The sequence below is a fragment of the Musa acuminata genome, chromosome BXJ1-11, assembly GCF_036884655.1.
Source record: "Musa acuminata AAA Group cultivar baxijiao chromosome BXJ1-11, Cavendish_Baxijiao_AAA, whole genome shotgun sequence".
NCBI classification, from domain to species: domain Eukaryota; kingdom Viridiplantae; phylum Streptophyta; class Magnoliopsida; order Zingiberales; family Musaceae; genus Musa; species Musa acuminata.
The window spans coordinates 31,456,606-31,478,511 of record NC_088337.1 but is presented as its reverse complement, the minus strand read 5'-3'; the positions used below and the strand labels follow the sequence as shown (position 1 = coordinate 31,478,511).

At 41.3% G+C, this 21,906-nt stretch overlaps 3 protein-coding genes across 7 annotated transcripts; 1 reads left to right on the top strand and 2 right to left on the bottom strand.

Moving 5' to 3' along the window:
- Positions 1–1,953: 1,953 nt before the first annotated feature.
- On the top strand, positions 1,954–6,398 carry LOC135597683 (protein Brevis radix-like 4). Of its 4 annotated transcripts, none has more exons than XM_065090991.1 (7): positions 1,954–2,270; positions 2,570–2,623; positions 3,030–3,196; positions 4,672–5,060; positions 5,132–5,264; positions 5,373–5,776; positions 5,839–6,398. In XM_065090991.1, the coding sequence occupies exons 3-7, from the start codon at positions 3,080–3,082 to the stop codon at positions 5,915–5,917; spliced, it is 1,122 nt and encodes a 373-aa protein (XP_064947063.1). In that variant the 5' UTR covers positions 1,954–2,270; positions 2,570–2,623; positions 3,030–3,079; the 3' UTR covers positions 5,918–6,398. The 4 variants fall into 4 exon arrangements, with proteins under 4 accessions (XP_064947063.1, XP_064947062.1, XP_064947064.1 ...); XM_065090990.1 differs by having other exon boundaries at positions 2,570–2,957; XM_065090992.1 differs by lacking the exon at positions 2,570–2,623.
- A 1,086-nt stretch (positions 6,399–7,484) lies between these two features.
- LOC103972212 (probable methyltransferase PMT21) lies at positions 7,485–15,976 on the bottom strand. 2 transcript variants are annotated; one of them, XM_009386464.3, is made up of 8 exons: positions 15,609–15,975; positions 13,491–13,770; positions 12,976–13,124; positions 12,635–12,830; positions 11,777–11,987; positions 10,473–11,145; positions 9,390–9,467; positions 7,485–8,214 (listed from the first exon to the last, which is right to left on the bottom strand). In XM_009386464.3, exons 2-8 carry the CDS (start codon positions 13,755–13,757, stop codon positions 7,995–7,997), a joined length of 1,794 nt encoding a protein of 597 aa, XP_009384739.2. In that variant the 5' UTR covers positions 13,758–13,770; positions 15,609–15,975; the 3' UTR covers positions 7,485–7,994. The 2 variants fall into 2 exon arrangements, with proteins under 2 accessions (XP_009384739.2, XP_018676522.2); XM_018820977.2 differs by lacking the exon at positions 13,491–13,770 and having other exon boundaries at positions 15,609–15,976.
- Positions 15,977–16,413: 437 nt separating this feature from the next.
- Positions 16,414–18,905, bottom strand: LOC103972211 (cell division cycle 20.2, cofactor of APC complex). Its single transcript, XM_009386463.3, has 5 exons — positions 18,462–18,905; positions 18,012–18,287; positions 17,632–17,901; positions 16,955–17,545; positions 16,414–16,881 (listed from the first exon to the last, which is right to left on the bottom strand). The coding sequence occupies exons 1-5, from the start codon at positions 18,603–18,605 to the stop codon at positions 16,738–16,740; spliced, it is 1,425 nt and encodes a 474-aa protein (XP_009384738.1). The 5' UTR covers positions 18,606–18,905; the 3' UTR covers positions 16,414–16,737.
- Positions 18,906–21,906: the final 3,001 nt, after the last annotated feature.

Here is a 21,906-nt window from a genome sequence, read left to right as displayed (position 1 = left end):
AAGCAAGGTGGTGCCTGTGATACCCATGGCTCGTGATAGGAGACTTGACGCTGCGTAGAATCCTTCAGCTGTCATAGAACTATTGGTCAAGGTGGACGCTGCAGTGGAAGGGGCCCTTCCCCCTTCCTCTTCGCCACGCACAGCAGCACGCCGATGAGTCAAGCGAGATCCATCATCCCGAAAAGAAGTGAACAAGATATTGCTTTGGTCTCCAACAGCCTCTCCCGCCTCTGACCCAACCCGGTAAAGTAGATAGCGTCGGTCTAAGGCGTGGGTACATTTTGACCCGGAGGACACAAGTCGTAAAGCATGCAACTCTTCAGCCTTACTTGGGAAGCTATTTTAGAACCGGTCCTTCCATGGAAGTCGCAGGAAGAGGGGAATCATGCAAGTACGCATAGTGGCGCTGTAGCGCAAGGACGTTCTTTGACTCGCTCGGGTGACTGTGCTTGAAGAACCCCAGTCCAAAAGTCCATCATAATTACTCAATCTAATCACACTTTGCTTTCAAGACATCTTGTCGTGTCCCAGAATAGCATGAGAGATGTTTCACCGGTCCTACTCGATCTAAATCATGCTTTACTTTCAACACGTCGTGTCTTGTCCAAAACAACATTGGGAGAGAGAGAGAGCGAGAGAGGCATACATAACTGTCATCTTCTTACCTGGGCTGGAGAGGCCCCGGCCGGATGCAAGATGAGCAACGAGACGACAAAGTGTGCGGTGGTGTTCAAAGCGAATGAGATCGCATTCCGTTTGGGCCTTCCTTTGCTGCAGACCTTCATTCTGTCTCGCCTTCCAATGCTTCTCTATGCCTCTCTCATTGTTACGGACGACCTCCGAAGAATCGAGAGCAACTAAAAATTGCACGACCTCTCCATCCCAAGCCAACCTGAACCCACAAAAAAAGGGAAAACACCGGCGACTACCCGTAGCTCCGGCCGTGTCGCCCGGTTAGCCACCTGTAGCTGCCGGTGGCTTTGCAGTCTAAGGCTGCACTCCGTACCGGACCCTGACGTCCTTAAATGCCCCTCTTGACCGTTCGATAACGGGATACGAGTCAAACTGACCACCATATCCATATGCATGCTTCCGGGTACGTAGATCTCTTACATGCACCATTTATACAGGCACACATCTTGAATGGCATATCGTACCGTACTAAACTAATTCTAAATAAGAGCTACGCCCCTATTTCTGGACATCCCATGACGTCTAGAGAAAAAGGAAATAGATCATCTTTATCATACATCTGTTTACGATCTTACTTCTATGTTATACATCAAACAACCAGACAAAGACTGAGGACCTCTTCGTCTTTGGGTCAACCGGACAAGAAGGAGAAAATGGAATGAATTCGTTAGAACAAAGTCAAATAAATAACCATTTAGCAACCCAACAGAATTCAAGTGTCTTGGAAGGATCGGACGACTCGGGTGATCGTACGGAATTACGATCGATCCCAGCCGTCCACCTGGGCCAGCTCGTCGGTGATGCTATTCCATCACTTAAGCGTCGTTTCATCCGACGGTCCAGATATAGTGATGTCACTTGGCTAGTGCGCACGCGGTGTCACGGGCCCGTGCGATGAGGACCAATCAGCGGGTTATAAGGGTGTGGGGGGGGGGGGGGGGTGACAGAGCAGGCGGTGCCCTGATCGTACGGTTACCGAACCATCGCTGCGGTGGATGGCACACCGCAGATCGACGCCGTCCAATAGATGGGACCCGTCGGAGAAGGGATGGGTGACATGACAGCACGATTTCTGAGATGATGGAGGCGATGGACGACTCAGATCTTGCATGCGGTTAGCGTATGCAAGTACGATGACGGGGCCGTTTTACGTCGAAAAGAGGTGGAGACGGGACGACAGCCTACAGGGGATGCAGCTGCTGCTACAGATGACCGGTGGTATTCGACGCTATGCTATATATAGAACAGCGCAGGGAGCGGGCTTCTTCGCCCATTTCCACTGCACTTCCATTGGGGAACCGAAACCCCAAGACGGAGCGGCGAATGCTTTTCCTCCGCTTTGGGAATTCGGAGCTACTTTTAATTTTTGGTGGTTAAAGAAGTAGAACAAATTGGGGGGAATCTCACCTTGATCTCAATCCTCACCCCAACCTAGTAGCCGTTTCCATTCTCGTCCGATAGCCGCCGGTGAAGAATGAAGAGATCGTAAGAGGAGTTGCAACGGATTCATTTCTGATGCCGCAGTTGGAATCGAGAGCAGGGAGTCGAAGAAGTGCATGATCGGTGAAAGGCAAGAGGTTAGGGCTTTACCTATTCGCTCGATCGATTGTTTTCTTTATTTTGGTTTCGATCTTCGGAACGAAAAGTATTCGGTTCTCGCTTGTGAATTGGGGAGTTGATCGGGTGGTTTTGATTGTGATTTCAACATGGTGTTTTGTCATTCGATCGATTCTTTTCTTTTTCTCTGTAATCTTGTGTTTGGTTTCGTACGTATTTTGACCTCAACGATTTGAGAGCAAAGGCAACTCCTCGGCTCGCAACAGAGATCGAGTGGTTGAGTTTGTTCTGTTACAAGTAGTCGAGGATTTGATTGCAGCGAAGAACAGAAGAAAGAATCGAGCAAAAAAGAGTACAAGTGCCAGAATCAGCGGTAAGCTAATCTTTGAGATGGCTATTTCGATCTTTAAAGTTTGGGTTTCTATATCTCTTCTGTTTCCTTTATCTACATTCATGTATGTTTACGGAGTCACCTTTCGATCGAGCTATGTCTGACAACTTCCCCTCCCTTCACTCTTCTGGCGTCCCTTCGTCCATATTGGGTTGCACAAGTACGAAGTGAGTTGGATGTCTTTGATCCCTTTGGGAGTCAAGAGGCGACAATCCATGTAATGAATGAGACAGTCTCCGTCCTCTCTCCAGTCTGGCTTAAAGAGAAGAAGGAATTGGGGAAAATCGCCGAATCTCCTGAAAACCGCTGTAGAATGGTTGTTATCGTCGGGCAGGGCTCAGCCTTTCCCTTTGCTGCGGCGTACTGACTGTTTTCTTTTCCCTTGCAGGGAGGGGGGCTCTGCTGGTGGTGGTGGGAAACAGAAGGACAAGTTCGACGATGCTGGCCTGCGTCGCGTGCTCCAAGCACGAGCAGGGAGACGGCGAGGACCATTCGGCTGCACCTGCACCCAACAAACCAAGCTCCAGAGACGCCGTCAAAAGCCTCACATCTCAGGTTCCGTCTTCATCAACCACTTCCCTCCTCTCTCTCTCTCTCTCTCTCTCTCTCTCTCTCTCTCACACACACACACACATACACATACACACACACGCACACACACACACTCATAATTTGCTCGACCACTTGCCGCACGCACAAATAGTTGCTGTAGTGACAGGATGCGTGGTACTTGGAAGGATGGACTGGACCAATTAACTTGGAAGCATTTCAGGGGGTGGCACCCAAGGGAGATAAAAGACCTGTTGGTTCATCCTTCGAAAATGAAAGGGGACATAAGGGAGGATAGCGGGTTAAACAACTGGTAGCTTTCCAGCAAAGCACTTAGGTCACTCGTCCTTTGAGGCCCGGGATGGACACAGCGATGGAACGTTGGTATGTTCGTCGGTCCCCAGAAGGTAGGAATGGGATAGAGGTCATTTCGCTCTCTCCTCTTCGATGGTGGGGAAGATATGGCCTCGGGTCTTCTTAAAAAGGAGCGCTTGTTAGAAAGGGATCCCATTGGGTGTAGTAAGGACGAGGATTGGGTAGAGTGCACCACCGAAGGACGGAGAATAAAGCGGGATGGAGCAGGGGCAGAGTGGTGGTCCGTCGCCACTACAGTCTCCTTTGAACCCTTACTACCTACGGTGGTAGTTACCTCATGGTCAAGGCAGCAGCTTAGCTTTTTTTTCTGGGGGCCTACCTTACCTTTCTCAGGGCATGACGCGCACCCAAAGGTTACTCTCCTACCCTGCAAGTTTTGTCACATCTAAAGAAATTAATGGTGAGCAACTTTTCTCAGGTCATGACATGCCAGATTGTAGCGCTTGAAAACTTTCGTGTTGATCTACCCACCCTTTTTTTCTGTTTTACGATTAGATATTATTGTGGCACCTGGAGAGTGTGTGACCGGTACTGTAAATGCAGTGGCCTGTAGACCTTTTTTTCTTTTATCAGAAGAGCTGCACCCATCGACAAGTAGGTCCGTTCGGTCGTCCTATGAAGGAACATGAGCTGCGACCGTAGTGATCTCACCATGTTATCTTGTCGGAATCCACTCTCCATGTGTGGGCTTTGTCCCCACCCGATGCTTCAATCGACATCGGAAGGTGGTTAATTAAGAATTCATTGCGGTAACATAATCACGAATGCCAACCGGTTTGTCGGCCTCGCCGGTGTTTGATGGCCCAAAGTGGTGATTGTTGTAGCAGCTATCATTCAGATCCGCTTCATTAAACTTGTTAATATAATCCAGATTTGCCAGTTAGTAAATAAAGTACGGTCTAAACACCACTCGAAAGCCTCCTGTTGGATGCTGCATATGTTTGTACAATTAACTACATGGTGCAGCGGTTGATATCATCATCGTTTGGCACGGGACACGGCAAGGTGGCACAGCTGGCTCTGGTCATTCATTCATGTATTGTACCTCTTGCTGCGAGTCCAATGAAAGGGAGCACCGTAATTAGCTTTGAGTTTATCGTCTACAGTTAAAGGACATGATGTTGAAGTTCTCCGGCACGCATCGCCATTGCAAAGGTAGCAGCTCGTCGTTGGGCAAGAGCAAGAGCCTCCACCATCACCACTACCATCACCGCAGCACCTACGTTGACAGAGACGTCGCCTCCGATGCTGGCAGCCAATCCGACTGCATCGGGGCGGCAGGCAGCTCGAACTCGACGCCTGCATGGGATTTTTCGAGCTATGGCAACAACAAAGTCGGCCTGCATGAAGAGGAGGGAGGAGAGCAGGATGTAGTAGCGCCGGAGGAGGAAGCAGAGCCCAAGGAGTGGATGGCACAGGTGGAGCCCGGCGTCCACATCACCTTCGTGTCCCTTCCCGGCGGCGCTGGAAATGACCTCAAACGTATCCGGTTCAGGTACATATATTTTGATTTAAATGTTACATTTGGGACTTCTTCTGATACTTAAGGATAGTGGGATGGCACAGCCGGGAGATGTTCAATAAGTGGCAAGCGCAGAGGTGGTGGGGCGAGAACTACGACCGGATCATGGAGCTGTACAACGTGCGGAGTTTCAGCCGCCAGGCTTTCCCTATTCCGCCCGGGTCCGACGATGGCGGGGTTGGTATACCGCACAGTCTCCTTCGTTTCTAGCAATCAAACAAAAACCAATGAACCGGTAATAATAATAATAATAATAATAATAATAATAATAACAATGACATGCAGAGGGAGTGGTCGTCATCATTCAACTCGAGGGATGGGCCATCCGCCCGCGATCCACTAGTCAAAGAGCGGTTCACCACAAACACGTATGTCCCACCGTCTACCTCCGGGGAAGCCGCCTACTGCCCGCCTGTCCCCGATCCCTCCCAACATCTCCTCCTCCCACAGTACTTCAATCCCGCCGCCTTCGCTGCTGCTGCTTCTGCGGTTGGTGTCTCGGGAGTGAAGGTAGAGAGCTCCTCCATGGACGCATCGAGAACCACCACGTCATCCAGAGCCTCCATCTCCATCAGCAATGCCAGCGACCTCGACGTGACTGAGTGGGTGGAGAATGACGAGCCCGGCGTTTACATCACCATCCGGGAACTGGCTGATGGCACCCGAGAGCTTCGCCGCGTCCGATTCAGGTGAGACTTTCCTGATTTCCTCTTCTTTTTCCTCGTTGGAATCTAACGATTGCTTTCCTCAGCCGAGAAAGGTTCGGGGAGGTCCGCGCAAAGCAGTGGTGGGAGGAGAACAGAGAAAGAATACAAGCTCAATACCTGTGATATTTCTCCGGTTTTGGCGACTCTTATCTGGTCGGCGAGGACGCGGTAACAGCTGACACCATACCAACTGATAGGGAATATACATGAAAACAAGACTGTCGACGAGCACACCATGCGTTTTGACTGCCTGCTGACTCGAACATCCCCGGGGTGAGAGATTTATATGGACCTCGTCTTGTCGCCTGATTTATGTAACAAAGGATCGGTGCAGGGTGAATCCAGGAACCGTCCCATGGCTCAAGTACTGAAAGGCCTATGGGAGTGGGTTCTTCCCTTCTCGTTGTTCGTTGAAATGTGCGCATGGTTTCCAGCGGCGATGTCCGGGCGTTTTTGGCTGTTTTATCTGGGACTACTTATTGAGGGTAATATCATTAGCGGAGTCGACGGAGATTGGCCGAACGGAGGCCTTTGGTCTTAATTCGTTCATGTCCGCTAACATCTGTTCAATATGGTCAAAGTCCTTATTTAAGTTGAAGTTAAAGTCTTGGTTTCACCTCTTATAGTTAATTTAATAGTTAATGTAGAACAAGCACGAGAATATTATTTTGAAAGGATCTAAAGTTATTCGTTTATCATTTTTATGTTTCTTTTATCTCATATTACTAGTTAATTAATTTTTATGCCTAAAATTAGTATAAATAAATGTTTCCATTAAACCACCAAGAAACAACATCTTCAAGTATTACAAAGATCTTCTCGAGTTGATTTCTCTTGTTCTCCTTTATAAGTTAGTTTATTAGAATTTTTTTAATATTTTTTTTAATTTTATCTTCGTTCTAAGTTAGTTGGTATCAGAGTCTAGCTCTAAAGTTGAGAAGTATTCTCAAAGACTTATAATGGATCATAATGGGCTATAAAATTGTACATAACAAATTAAGTTTTACATACATAAAAATCTATTGTATCTAGACATAAACTCTCGAGGGTAAGTATTTTCTCAAATAGAGGGGATTAATATAGAACCTTTGTTTTTTTAGTTGTCAACTTATCATTTTTTAGATTTCTTCTATTCTATCTTACCTGTTAACTAGTTTTCAAGGTCTAGGACTAGAATAAATAAAGGAATTCTTTATAATAAATAAAGACTTCTTCAAGTATTATAATAGGCTTCTCCACTATAAGTAGTTGATTTCTCTGGTCTTCAATTTGTTAGAATCATTTCTAATAATATTTTCTTAATTTTATTATCATTCTACATCAATATTTTAAAAAACAACATGAGGTAGAACTAGAAGACATCGAGGGATTTAAAGTTTATTCCAAGTTATTATCATGAAGAACAGATTTTTTTCTTTTTATATTTTATTTCTCTCTATATTATTTTTTTCAAATCTTGACTACTATGAATTTTCATGTTGGGAATAAGAAATTTCATAGAAGCATAGAGAAAAATAAATATAAAAAAATATATTATTCATAATAATAACTTACGATCTTTCATTCCCTTTAATCTCTATCTCATCTTTTCAGTGTTTCTAAAACAATACATTAATCTTCTATTTATAAGGGATAGAAACCTAAAACTAGGACAAGAAATCCTATTCTAAATACAACTTTCAAATCAAAATTGTATCTAATCATCAAGTTTAATTTAATATTCCAACAAAATAATAGTCAATTCAGTTACAAACATGACATGGTATACAATCTCGAAGCAAATTGCAACACTAAAAAGTTGAGATACACCTTATGACACCAGAAACATACAATTCGCTGCATTGTAAAGCTCATCCTATCCAAGTCAAGGCCTCACATACTTATCTAATATACACAATACAACTACATTTTAAACCCTGAATCCCACCCTCCAAATTTTGGAATCCTTCTAAAAGGAATATATGACGAAATGAAACTTTGAAGAACTATTATTCCAGTAACTTTTGTGACTGTCATAAAGGTATTAGCAGTCAGGACAGGCCGCCCCTCCAATCGTAAAATTTCAAGTGTGCCCAAGCATGATAAGAGGAACATTATGGAAATCTTTTTTTTTTTGTTTTTAATAGTCGAGCGCTTCTAATGATTTTTTTTTTTTGTTGCTATGTTTCAATTTCAGCATTGAATACTAAGATTTGGTTTCTCACCGCTGACCTTGTTTTGCATACCATAGTTTCTTCTGACATATTAATAGCTTCTCCTTCTCTACATTGTATTCCGTGTCATGTTTCTGACAATTCCATCGAATGCCTTTGGCAATGCTTGCTATCGCTTCAACGAAATAGTTTGACTCACGAATTATCACGTACCCATTTGGACGCAGAATACGATCCATCTCGAGGAGCACATATTTCATCTCACACCTGACAGGAAGATACCAAAGGTCAAGATAGATAAACATGAGCATCATTGCATTTGGTCTTCGCATACAATATCACCTTACAGTGCAAATGTCTAGTTATCAAATGGAACATTGCACAGCTTGATAGAAGACACAAGATTTTGGACCAAAGGGTTAGAAAGAAAAACATTATCCAGCATTATTTGGTCCATGCCCACTGTAAATGATGGATATATAATCATGTATGTTTATGGATACTAAGACTAGAATAGAAATTGTTCCCAATGTTAGAGATCGGCTTCACCTTGAAGCCATGTAGTTGAAAGAAAACTAACAACTTGTGCTTAGTGCAATAACTTTGGTACCCACTTCGAAGTTATTTTCAGGGTATTTCCAATCGCTCTGTGGTGTCAGACCTTCTTCGTATCAGCAACGGTGCCTCGGAACATGCCCCAGCAGAGACATGTGGAACTTTACAGTGTCAAAGTATAGTACTCAATTATGGAGTACAATTTTATCAAGATATTGATATTTTATTCTTCCTAACTGTCAGATGAGTTTCAGAATGTTTGATCAGTTTCTGTTATGAACTCATCAACACTAGCTTAGAATCTTCACCAGTTAAGCTAGCTGGCTAAGTCATTAAGTTGTTGCAATTAAGAGTCCTGCCAGACCTACCGACTCACTTCAAGCAGTCTCTCAAGTGTTCAATAAAAATCTCTCTTTTGACGCTCCTTCGAATTTCTTTTTCTTTTTCTTTCTGTTACAAGAACAAAGAAACTACACACATCTCTTTGACCAAAGTAATAAACAGTAACAAGTAAGTTCTTTCAAATGGCTGCCATCAAAACCATATGAAGATAATGAACAAACTTGCTTGTTTTTTCTCAGTTTACTTGCACTGAGATGCATATAAGTGGTTCTTCAACAAATCAAATCATGATAAATCACCATAATGAAGGGCCCTGTGCCCTCAGTCCTCAATGAAGTGTGGTTCTATTATGACAAAATCAGATCTTGTCCTTAGAAAAAAGTTATGATAATGTTCAGCTTTCCATTTAATTACTGCTGCAGTTTTATACTACCTTTACCAAGTTCAGGGGCATATTATTTCGAGCATTAGTTGAAACATCTTCAGTCGGTCACTAGCGACCAGTTAAATAAGAGAAAAGAAAAACAGTGTCTAAAGCATTTTACCTGTGACTTTCTGCAGTAACTAGCCCATCAAAATGCAGGAGGTCATATGTTCGAGGATATGTTGAAAATGCCTCACACCTATGTGAAAAAAATTGAAGGATCATAGTAAATACTTGAGTCGATTTAAAAAGTCTTCTCGTGATAAACTACTACAAACAAGTTGTGAAACTTTAGACACGGATGTCACAATTTGATATAAATGCAAATGACTGTAAAGCTAGTGGCAGTTTTGTATCCAAAGAGTAGTAGGCACACGCCATTGGAACTAACTTACAGCATAATACATACATCAATGCTAAGATAACAGAAGAATATTATAAAGTAATGAGCTAACTCCAGCAGTAGATTCGACAGCATATTTCATAAGCATCTTTCATTAACAAATCCAATAAAAAAGACTGCTTATACAGCTGACCTGAAAAAGTTCTATTCCAAAGATGGTGAAAGTTATATCAGATGATAAGGGAAGAGAAAGCTGAAAATAGGTAAGTTCTATATCGATTCAACAGTGGAAGCAGAACAAGAACACCAATTTGTTATTTATTGTCTGGGATACAAGTGCATCACGCCTTCTCATTTTGCAAAATTTCCACGTGTAGTATCTCAGAAAGCAGAAACATTGAAGTTCCCAGATAGATTATGTTTCAAATGACCTTAATTTAGATATTCTTCAGAGCTTGTTTCATCCTATTCATCAAGTTTAATGCACTCAACATCATTATGTAACAAAAATTTGATTCTGATAGAGAATTGTGAGCGCTCACGAGATATGAGCAAAGATGAGAAGACACCAAAGAAGGCACTTGAAGGAGATAGAGTCTCTTGCATGATTTACAGTGTCAGAAAACTTAAGTACACAAAGCATATTATTATAAGTTTCATGCAAGTCTCTTTCGCCATTTAGACATCCAGACACACGAAAAGAATCCTTATTTGTTAGTTCCAGATGCACTGACTTGATTAAGAAAAGATTTAGTTGGCTTAGTTCACTTTGATTCATGTATGTATCTAGATTTAATTAGAGAAATCAGTATGAGAAGGTAGTTCAAAGTGATTTGGATTCTTATTCAAGTAGTGACTTACCAATCATGGTAGGTTCCTATGAGCCCCCTGTCATAGACCACACCGAGAGAATTTGGACCATATGAGGAGACAACGTTCATTACCCACACAGGATAACTGATGAGTGCTGCTGCAAATCCTCCATATAGTGTATTCATATCCATAACATTTCGGATTTTATCACTTCCAAGGGCCGGAAGCAGTGTCTTATAATGTTTTACTCTCACCTTCCACTTGCTGTCATCGTGCTTGAATCCACCAGAATTCCCACCAGGGACCACAGCAATACGTTCTGGAGCCATATGAAGCCGTTTGGGCCATCTTGGAGCAGATTTTATTGCCAACTTCTTCAACTTTTGGCTTGGAACATTCAAGCAAGTTCTAAGTGGTATGTACCATGCTGAATCTGGATCCATGCTGTCATCACATTTTGGTGGAAAAGAAGATGGATTGAGTTGATCATAGCAACTGTTATCTACAGATTTCTGCCACACGGCAATGTCATCCTTTATTTGGTAGAGTTTGAAGCACATGCTGGTTAACAATTTTTTTATTTTGTCAAAATTGGCTTTCTGTTCTTCCACTGTAGTGTTCCATCCACGCCATCTGTTTTCATAGTTTACTGGAGGGCCAGAGAGTACCCAGAAGCCACCAGGTCGAAGTATTCGGTGTATTTCTAGCAGATAAATTCCATCTGAAATACGAATGTAACATTTAGGATCATTGATCTGTAATATCACGTAGATTAAGAGTTATATGTTGGTAAGTACCACAAATTGGGTAAGATCACAGATCTAAGTTGCAATACAGAATACATAATTTGGTATGAAGAAAGGATCAGCCATTTAATGTTGGAATAAAAAGTTAAATTTCAAAAGTAAAAGTAAGAGAGACATATAGGTAATCACATAAAATGATTATTAACAATTTCTGAGAATGAATAGAAGCAACTTGGCATGATTCAACTGCAAATTACTATGGGGAAATGAAATATGAACAAATATGTAGAAATGTGGAGTGCAAATATCGTTTTGATTCTTTTGAATAGGAAAAAAAGACATTAACAAAAAAAGTCCTATTCAAATTTACCAACACATAAATACTGGAAACATGATAAAAGAAGTATGAAATATCATGTTTTGGCAGACCCTCTTTCTTCCCTGCTAAGAAGGTTAAACTCTTAAGCAATCTCATTATATGTACGTATATGTTGAAATTTTTGAAGGACTTTTCCCGTGATATTCCATAACTTAATACTAAAAACACACTTGAGAGCACCAAATATGGACCAGCAATATATGCTTATCAACAAGCCATAAGATTACCAAATTCTGTCCATGGAATAAGACATCTGGAGCAGTGTGCCATATCAAATGAATTTGATGGGAATGGGACTCGTTGAGTAGAAATGATGCCTAAAATTGCTGGAATGCCACGTTCAAGGGCAAACTGTACTTGAGCCTCATGATTATCTCTGGGTGCAAGAGAAACAGTTAAAATTCCACGATCTAACAAATCACCACCCCAGCTTGCAACCTATTGCAGAAAATCAGAAGCATGATTTAGTTGGGCTACTAAATATCATTTGTCTAACTTAAAGTTAATAATAACAATGTTCAAACAAGGTATGGTTAAAAGATACTTAGATTAAAGTATTATAACTTTGGATCACGACAGATCTGATGAAACTTTAGCTAACATTTAACTTGATTTCTCTTTCCACATCTGTGAGGTTCAGGACACAATATGATAAAAACCATATCAAGTAATTTTGATCTTGGAGAAAAGCTATGATGAGAATATTCATTATTGCCATCTTCTCAACTTCCTATATTAGGGTCAAATGTACAAAACAATGGAGAGAAACAAATATCTCCAACTAGTGAAACTTCTTTACCGGTTTTTCAGAAAAAAAATAAGCATGTACATACAGTATGGTATAATTAAAGCCATTCCCCTGGCTGAGCTAAATATCAATGAAATCTAAAAGCTACAAGGAACCAAAGCAATCGATCGATGGATTAAACATTCATCCAAAGATACTTATATGCAAATTCTGGGCCTAGAAAATGAATGAGGAAAATAGATCATGTTCCCTTTGCTGCACCCATACAGCCCTACAAAAAAGTTGCTACAAAAAGTATATTGTTTATTTAACCTGAACATAAATGGTCAGCACTCACCCCACACCCAGTATCAATGGCAGTTCGGATAGTTCCATTCTTCATTCCAGGAATAAGATCTTGCATCAGGTCAACATAAGCACCAACTCCATTGGGAAACATAGTACCTCCACCTGGAAAAATGAACTTTTCTCCTTCTTTTCTAAGCCAGTGCTGATTTGATTTCTGGTTGTTTATCCAATCATATGGAACATTTCTGGACCATATACAAAAAGGCAAGAAAATGATGACTGCACTTTTAGGAAGTATCAACATGGAAAGTGTTTAGCATGCAGAAATCCACAGATAAGCTAACAAAGACAAGATAGAGAATTTGATTAAAGAGGTAATAGAAAGAATACCTGTACCAACATTGATCTCTGCTCTTTGGCCATCTGATAGGTACCTTATACCCAGCAGGAGGTGGTACTAAACATTCTTTCCTCTCAACCATTGGCGGGCAATGGCGCTCCATAAAACTAAGCCTGTAGTTGCCATACTTCTTCCATCTCTACACAAAATGAAAAATGCTCTGACGGCCATGAGAAAGCTATATAAACAGACTTTTTCAGCATGCCATCAAGATGCATGCACATTTAGTTTTCTTGTGTTGTTTAATTAACTTTGCATGTCAGGGACTTAAAACTTGAAACGTCAAATACCACTAGGCAGAGAATGCTACCATGTCTCCAGGATCAACAAGGAAGCAGAAACTACAGGCAAGGTACTGAAGGAATATACACTAAACTAGAGTATAACCAAGAAAAAGAGAAAACCTAAAACAGTCACCATTCATATTCTCTATTGTCATGTACCATGATGTCTAAGATTGTATGACATCTAGTGCCAAACACTAGCAAGCAGAAATTAAAAACACCTTGGGGTCTGTGCATGGTGTGTAATCTTGATAGTCACTACTGCACTCAGGGAATTCCACAGATTCAATCCGAAGAGGAGCTACTACAGATTGCTTATGCAGAATCGCTGGTGCAACATCCTGTTTAAAGAATCTATTTTTTTCAGAGAAATAGATGCCTCCAAGATAGAATGAAAATCCACATAGGACAATGAGCATTATAGTCATCAGGATGATCCTAGAACTTGTATCATGATATGCTGATGATTTAGTATCTTTGTTCTTCATTCTTTTTTCCTTCCTGTAATAGGAAAGGAACAAAATAAGCCATGATCGTAAAGCATCTCATGATTTCATAACCAGAAACTATGAGCATTCTAGTAAAAATGTGCAACAAAAATTTTGAAGAGGAAGGATAATAATGAACATAATACATTTCTCATGTGTGACATGACAATCATAAAAATAAATTATCATTATTTTCAACCTGAGAAAGATTAACTAAGAGTTAGAAAAGATTAGAGCAGTCAATGGTCATCATATCAATAGAAGAATAGGTGTCAGGATTGACTTAATAAACAAATCATTTATGAAAATTTAATATCAACAAGGCCTTAATATTGTTAAATCAAACTTCTTCTTAACCATAAATGGAAAAAAAATGTCATGGCTAAGAATGTGATATCCGGCAAGATCATGAATGAATCGTTAAAATAAAGTTCAACAGCCTCTTACGATGAACGGTCTTCATAAGCTATTATTTCAAATTACTCACTCAGAATATTCCATAAAAGAGTTAGATGAAGTTGTACATACTGCAACAAGGACAAAGGGTCATGCACATGTGCAAGATTTTATATTCTCAACAGACCTATGCTCTCAGCAAGAACAATTCATATACTTGAGCACTTCTTTGCACTCAAAAATGCAAAAGAGAGCATTCTTTTCTATATTGTCTTTTATTTATTGTGGGGGATCTATACAACACCTACAGATCTATCCAAATATATTCTTTTAATCTAAATTTCCTTGGTGTGTTATTCATCTTTTAGACAAATTACCATAAGCCTTTGTTAAGCAATCCAGCATGTTGTTATTTGTCTGAAATTTACTTGTCAAAGTCTTAAAAGAATCATGCAACCAAAACGAGGTCTATGTGAAGAAGTCGAGCTGCATGTTTAATCACATGTTTCTTGGTATAGTGGATACTATATCAGGAAACAGTGATATCATCTACAAACAATGTAACTATTGTTTCTCTATTGGTGCCAACTATCTAATACCTTTGAACTACTATATTAATCTTTATTAGAGACTTAACAACATGCCATATAAGCTGAATGTACGCCATCATATGCTAATATATTCTTCCAGAGATGATTGAAGAATGAATCTTCAGCGCTAAAATAAATTTTATCTGCATGTTATTTCAAACTTGATTTGCTATGTGGTAATTAAAAGCAACTGCACGAATAATTAACAGAGCTAATCATCATCATCATGCCATAGATCAAGTGTCAATTAGTAGAACTAGTATATAGATCTCAGATATATATATATATATATATATATATATATATATATATATATATATATATATATATATATATATATTAGATCAAAGATTAAATTAATGAATGACAAGCAAAAACGTAGAACTGAATCAAAATTATTGCCAAACTGCGGAAGATTCTAGACAGAAAACCAAACAGATTCACAGGAATAGAAATGTTTCCGTATAGAGAACATCCTGATGGGAAGAGACTTCAGAGTTCAGACCAATTACACAACTACAATATATTACTAATGCTCGATCCATTTCTATAACCGACGGAAGAATCGGAATGCTCGAAATAAAATGTGATGAGATGCCGGCAAGCCAAGCTGCCGGAGAACAATAACCGAGCCACTAACAATTAGTGTGCAGCGTTAAACATCTCACTTCTCGTCCCCAGGGCGAAGCCGAGAACATGCCGATTCGAGTAAGGACCATGGAGACGAAGACACCAGACGCGCCACCATGGTTCAAATAACAGAGCAGATGTCGAGAAGTGCGAATTGGGCAAGAATATAAACCGGATCGCGAGCCGTCACCGGAGTCAGATCGACGAACACAGTCAGCCAGAGAACAAAACGTACCTCGGATACCGATGCGCCTCTTCGCTTCGCCTCAGTCCACTCCCTCGCTCTGTCTCCGGATTGGAAGAGGCGGGGAGGGAAGGGGATTGCGGTATGTGGAGCGAGGGAGAGATCTCAGTTCATCCAACGATGGCTGATGGCCCGAATCGAGACACTGACATTTATTTATACGCCAAACGAATCGCCCATAGAGAGACGCAGCTTTCTTTAACTTGTTTGTTTCTGTTTGACAGCTGGCTGGCCTCTGACGGCGACGACCCCAAAACAGGATGAATTGAGAACAACCGACTAACACGATCGTAGCCGAGACACGGAGGGAGGAGGAGTAGCGAAGAAGAACAAGAGAGGGAGGTTAACGATCGGAACATATACGAAAGTAATCGATGGAACGGCATTTGCGTTGCTTGGCTCTCACTCCCTCTTCTCCTTTTGCTTTTCATGGCTTTCTTCATGACCTGCGATTGACATTGACACGACGAGTACGGCATTGATTGGTTGATTAGGTGGGGCCAGTATAACGGGGGCGGGACTCCGTACCGTCTCCCTCTTTAAAAATAGTATTTCACTTAAAATTTTAATTTTTGAATTGAAATATTAGTTATAAATAATTTGACTCATTCATATCAAAATTAGGTGAAAATAATTGATCTGAATACTATTTTAATTTTTGATAAACAAAATTATATATATATTTTAAAGCATAACAACAGAATTATATATATTTACATTATAGAAAGTATATTATATGATAATTGGATCCGTCTTTGGCCACGGATTGTTTGTGGTCGATCTGTTTCATCTTTAAACAATTTCAATAATAATTGGAACCACACACACAACACAGCAGAAAAGAATCACAGAATGAGACAGCAGAATTTTTACGTGGTTCGGCAGCACAATCGCCTACGTCCACGGAAGAGTAGCCACTATGCAATCAATTTACATACAAGCATTTCTACTGCCTTCTTCACAAGACAAAACATACAGATTTTGATGTTCAGGAAAGCGTCTTCATCATCCGCAAGCATCTGCAGATTAAGAGAATGAGCCAACCATATACCTTTGTTCTGTATATGTTGGTCATCTGTCCAGATTTTGCAGCAACAGGGAGGAGTCTTTATTCCACTCTTCACCTGATGTGATTATAACTGCTAAAAGGTGTTCGAGTTGTAGACTTTGCCGCAGGTTTTGATTCTTCAGGAGTTCCGAATACGTTCCAAAATCTAAGAGTTTCATCTCCTGCTGCAGATGCAACAGTACACCCATCTGGACTCTGCAATTTAATGACAACCGTCAGCAATTCTAACCAATGCTTCTGTTGTCCTAAATGAGAAATCAATCCGTACCTGGGCCATGAATAGAACTCGTGAAGTATGACCTGTGAGCTCGGCCATCTTCACCATGGAAGGGTACTTCCACAAGGTCAGTTGATTCTGAGTGAATCCGTGGGAGCTGAGCAACTCGCGCTCGTTCTTGTTCCACAGCAGGGAACATACTTGAGATCCAGTGTCCACCGAGTTCAGACACGCACCGGTGTGAGTGTTCCAGAACTTGATGCACCTGTCGCCTCCGCCGCCACCGGAAGCAAGCAGATTGCTCTGGAACGGGCACCAAGCGAGAGCCTTTACTGCAGCCATGTGATCGTCAAACCTGTGGAGCCACTGGTTTTGACCGGGAGATGGATTCGAAGAGGCCATGGAGATGTCCCATATGTGGAGAAGATTGTCGTTGCCTCCGCTCGCCAATTGCTGGCCTGATCCGGACCACTTCAGCCCGCACACCTCCTGTTGGTGGCCTCGATAGGTCTGCACAACATGAGATCTCACTCTCACGTCGTTGTTAACGATCATCCCGTCCATTCCCCCTGTGGTCAGAATGTTGTTGTTCCATGCCAGAGAACCAACTCTGGATCCATGGACTCCCCTGAGAGTCCTCATCTGTGATACAACAGCGAGTCAGATGACCACTAGTACAAATATGATGTTGAGAGGGAGAGAAGAGGAGAAGAAGACAAAGCACCGACCAAGCGATTGGAGGTCGAGTCCCAAAGTTGGATGTCCGAGGAGTTCAAGCCAACAGCGATGTGCCGCCCATCGGGAGCCCAGCTGACGCTGGTGACGGGGCCAGCATCGTCATCCACGGTGACAAGCTCAGACGTAGACCCATCTGCAGCATCCCACAGGTACACGGTGTTCCCGAGTGCGATCGACAACACGTTGCTGCTCCCCCAGTCCAGCAGATTCAAGTAGTAATCATCCACGATATCCGGCGCATCTAAGGTCCTCTCTGCTGACTGAAAACATCGACAAGAATTTGCCAGGACCGGTAAGAGAAGCAGCAACCCAGGGAGCAAAACGTGGCACGAGAATAGAGTAGACCAGAAGGAAGAGCAAAAAAGATTACCTGTGGAATGTACCTGCGCTGCTTCGCAGGCTTAACGTGATGAGAAGAAACGACATCGGCTTCGTGAAAGAAAGGCTGTGCCGGTGCAGGAGGTTTGTTCCTGAAAGCAAGAATTCTAGTCCTGTTCTTTAGAATGTTCTCAGCAAGAAGCTTTCTATATGCCTCTTTGGAGGGGGAAGCTGCGGCTGCGTTCTCCTTCTCTTTCCTCGTCTCGGTCAGGAGGTAGTACGCCACGTCCATGTCCATGGCGGACCGATCGGGAATGAACCTGTCTCCCTGTAATCGTCCGAAAAGAACATTAAGGAAAACCACATTTAAGAGGAACTATTAGAATCCTAAACACACACAATTCCAAGAGATCGAGATCAGAAACAAATATGATTCTGGGCAGATAAATAGACAAAATGGCGACCAGTGTTTGTTCTGTTGCAGGCAAGAACAGGGGCTTACAGTCTGCCGAGACGACGGATTCCTGGAGGAGGTATGCATGGAAGGCATGAACGGCCTCGAGGGGACGTCCTGGAGAGGGTGGCGACGAGACGCCGATCGACGGTTCCCTGAAGAGACAGAAGAAGAAAAGCTTCCTGCGTCCATGGGATTAGAAGAAATCGCAAAACCAATCCAAGAAAACAATAGAAATACTAAAGGAACGATAATAACGAAATAAATCAATCACAGAGAGATGAAGCCTGCAACCAAAAACTCGATCAGACAACAAATAGTATGAATATACAAAAGAACAGCAATTTAATTAAGATGGCTTTTCGTTCTCCTCCGGTGAGGGCAGACAGAGAGATCGCTTGCAGAGAGGAGGAGGCGATGGGAGGAGTTTGCTTTCCCTCCTTCCCCTTCGCAGAGAGAGATCGAGAGACGACGATGGGGTGTAGAGCGCGTCGCTGTACGCAAGGTATGTTGACGGCACCCCGTTTCGGCCTATATATGGACGGTCAATCCAAGGGGTTCGTGTTGTTTCTTTGGGCAGACGCCCTCCCAACGGCTAGTTCCTACTTCCTCGTCTCTGCCATCCTTCGACAGCCGGAGAAAGTAGCCGTTGGAATCGCGTGCAGGTTCCTACGGTGATGATCGATCAGGTATGAAGGAGATGTACGGTGATAAGCGAAACAACGCCACGGGATTTCCGCAGGGGATGAAAGCTTTCCTTTGGCGGCGAAGAATGGCGATGTCATCCTGTCATGAGCCCAATGGGTCAAATTCACTCGACCCGAGTCTGACTCGATCGGATCAAATGGGTCCAATCCTGGACGGAGGACAGATGGATCTGATGAGCCCGGTGGTCCAAACAAGGTTAAACCCCTCCACTAAGAAAATGCCTTTTAAGCAGTGCTCCTTTCACGTGCTGAGTCATCAGTTGTATCTAATAAAATGATTCGAAAAAACCTTATATATTAAAATTCCCAATAATTTGACATATTCAAATAGTTAGCTAAATAAATAAACTTTCATGTTTTGATAGCTTAGGTGACTCACCTTTTTGTTTTTTTGACTAAATGAAAATCAAAATCCACAATAATTCACCTTTTGTTAGTATAAATTTGAATTTATTTTTTGTTTCTTCGATCTTACTTATGCATCATCACTTAATTTTTTATTACTCCATCTATGACTAAATATCTTATGATCCTCTGTATACATACTATTTAAAATTTATTTTTTTATGTTAATTATAGTCAAATTCATTTAAGTTTTAAATTCACTTAAGATCGATTAAAATTTAATTATTCTTTTAAATCATTATATGAATTTTTATTATTATAACCTAACCTTATATTCAAGTCTGTTAACATATTTTGTTTTGTTGCGTTATGCTTAACATATATATTAATGCTTATATATGCCCAGCTAATATTTTGTAAATATTTGAGAATTATGTTTTTGGAAAACATAGACTTCGATCTTTGTGACCGAAAATATGAATATTTTATTTATCATATTTATGAAGTATAAACACCATAAATTATATTATTAAGTAAGGGTAACAAATATATAATACTTGTGCTTCTATTGATATACTAGTTATAATTCAAAATATGTAAGACTATGATATTATAATCCTTTCTATCTAATACCATATATCATCTTAATGGATTGACACCCAAAGTCCAAAGCACGTGTTTATTATACATTTAATGAAATAATTTTTTATCTTAAAAAAAAACATATATTTTAGAAGTCGTAGCTATATTCCATCATTCAATTAATTATTAATTCATTTGTTATAAGCTTTATTGTTCCAATACAACATATAAAGAAAGAGTATAAAAATAATCACTCGGGAAAAAAAAGACTTAACCACCCAACCACATAAAAAAATAAGATTAGGTAGTGATTAAAAAAATGAGTCAAACTAAAAAGAAATAAGATTAAAAATAAATTACATAAAAAAAAATTCAACTACATTAGGTAGGGATACTTAGCGGCCCAACCGCAACAAATCACAAGTTGTATATACCCGTTGGTTTATACCATGGCTTATTCATTCCGCATGGTCTCTTATTGGGCTTGTTATCTCGGTATTGATGCCCCTCCTGTTGAATCTCGGATTTTGATGATAAAATCAATTGATAAGTTAATTGATCTAATCCATATTATTGAGTTAAGTGTGTAGGATTAACTACGATAATCAGAAAACATAAAGCAAGGATACCAGAGTCAAGTTCGATGGATGTTTAAGAGTCCGAAGAATCGTCGGAGATGCTGCCGGAACCAATCGAGAAGAAATCGGGAACCTGTCGGAATTTTCGGAAGTTCGCCGAAGAGATCGTCGGAGGTTCACGGAGATCACCGAGAAGGCTCGGCTACTCATTAAAGTCATCACAAGTTCGGGAGCTTGTTGGGAGTCCGTCGGGAGAAGTTCGTCGGAAAAGCTCGTCGGAACAAGACTCGACGTTCGCGGTTGAAAACTTATTTAGGATGTTTTTTTGTTATGTAGTTAACTTGTAATTAGGATTAGGATTAAGAGATAATCCTATATCCTGGTTAGGAGCCAACTGGGCTCAAAATTAAACTTGGTTTGGGCTAAGTTTGAAGCCCAACCAGTCAACCGAAGAGTCTGGCGGTGGCACCGCCCAGCACTGTCAGCGCTTGACACTAACAGGCGGTGGCACCGCCAGCATCGAGAACTCCAAGAGAATTCAAATTATGGAGTCCAAATTTGAATCCTCTTGAGGCCTATAAATACCCCTCTAATCTTAGCTGAGATTACAACTTTTTGAGCAGCAATTATTTAAGAGAAAGGCCTTAGAAAAGTCTTAGCTAGTCTTGTTTTCAATTTGCTAGTGTTCACCACCTTCTTTCTTACTGAAAATCTGTAAGAGAGTGAATCGCTTGTAAAAGAGTTGTAAGAGGGGTATTCACCCTTCCCTTTCAAGAGATTTGCTAGTGAAAGGTAGAAACCTCATCGAAGAGGGGCCTCGCAAATGGATGTAGGTCACTTGACCGAACCACTTTAAAAACGGTATAATCTCTGGTTTGCATTTCATTACTACTATTTATATTACTGCAAACCTTCTTACTTGCTTTATTTCATCATTACCTTTGCTGCATAACTTTGCGAATACACTTTCAAGTTAAGCACTTCCGATTTCGATTTTTATCGTACGAAAGATTTGTTGAAACCAACGTTTTAATCCGTTGCACTAATTCACCCCCCCTCTTAGTGCCGCTCCGATCCTAACACCTCCTACAACACTATTCTTTTCCGATTGCTACATCTATGACTACCATAACATCGCTATCCACCTCCATCATAGCCTTCGACCGTTGCCATTAACCTCGGCTGTAGGGAAGCACATACCCGAGTTCATTGCTGTGACCCTGAAGTCGCTATTGTCTCTTCTTGTGTTATCGCAAACAGTGGGGCCATCGCACATTAGCA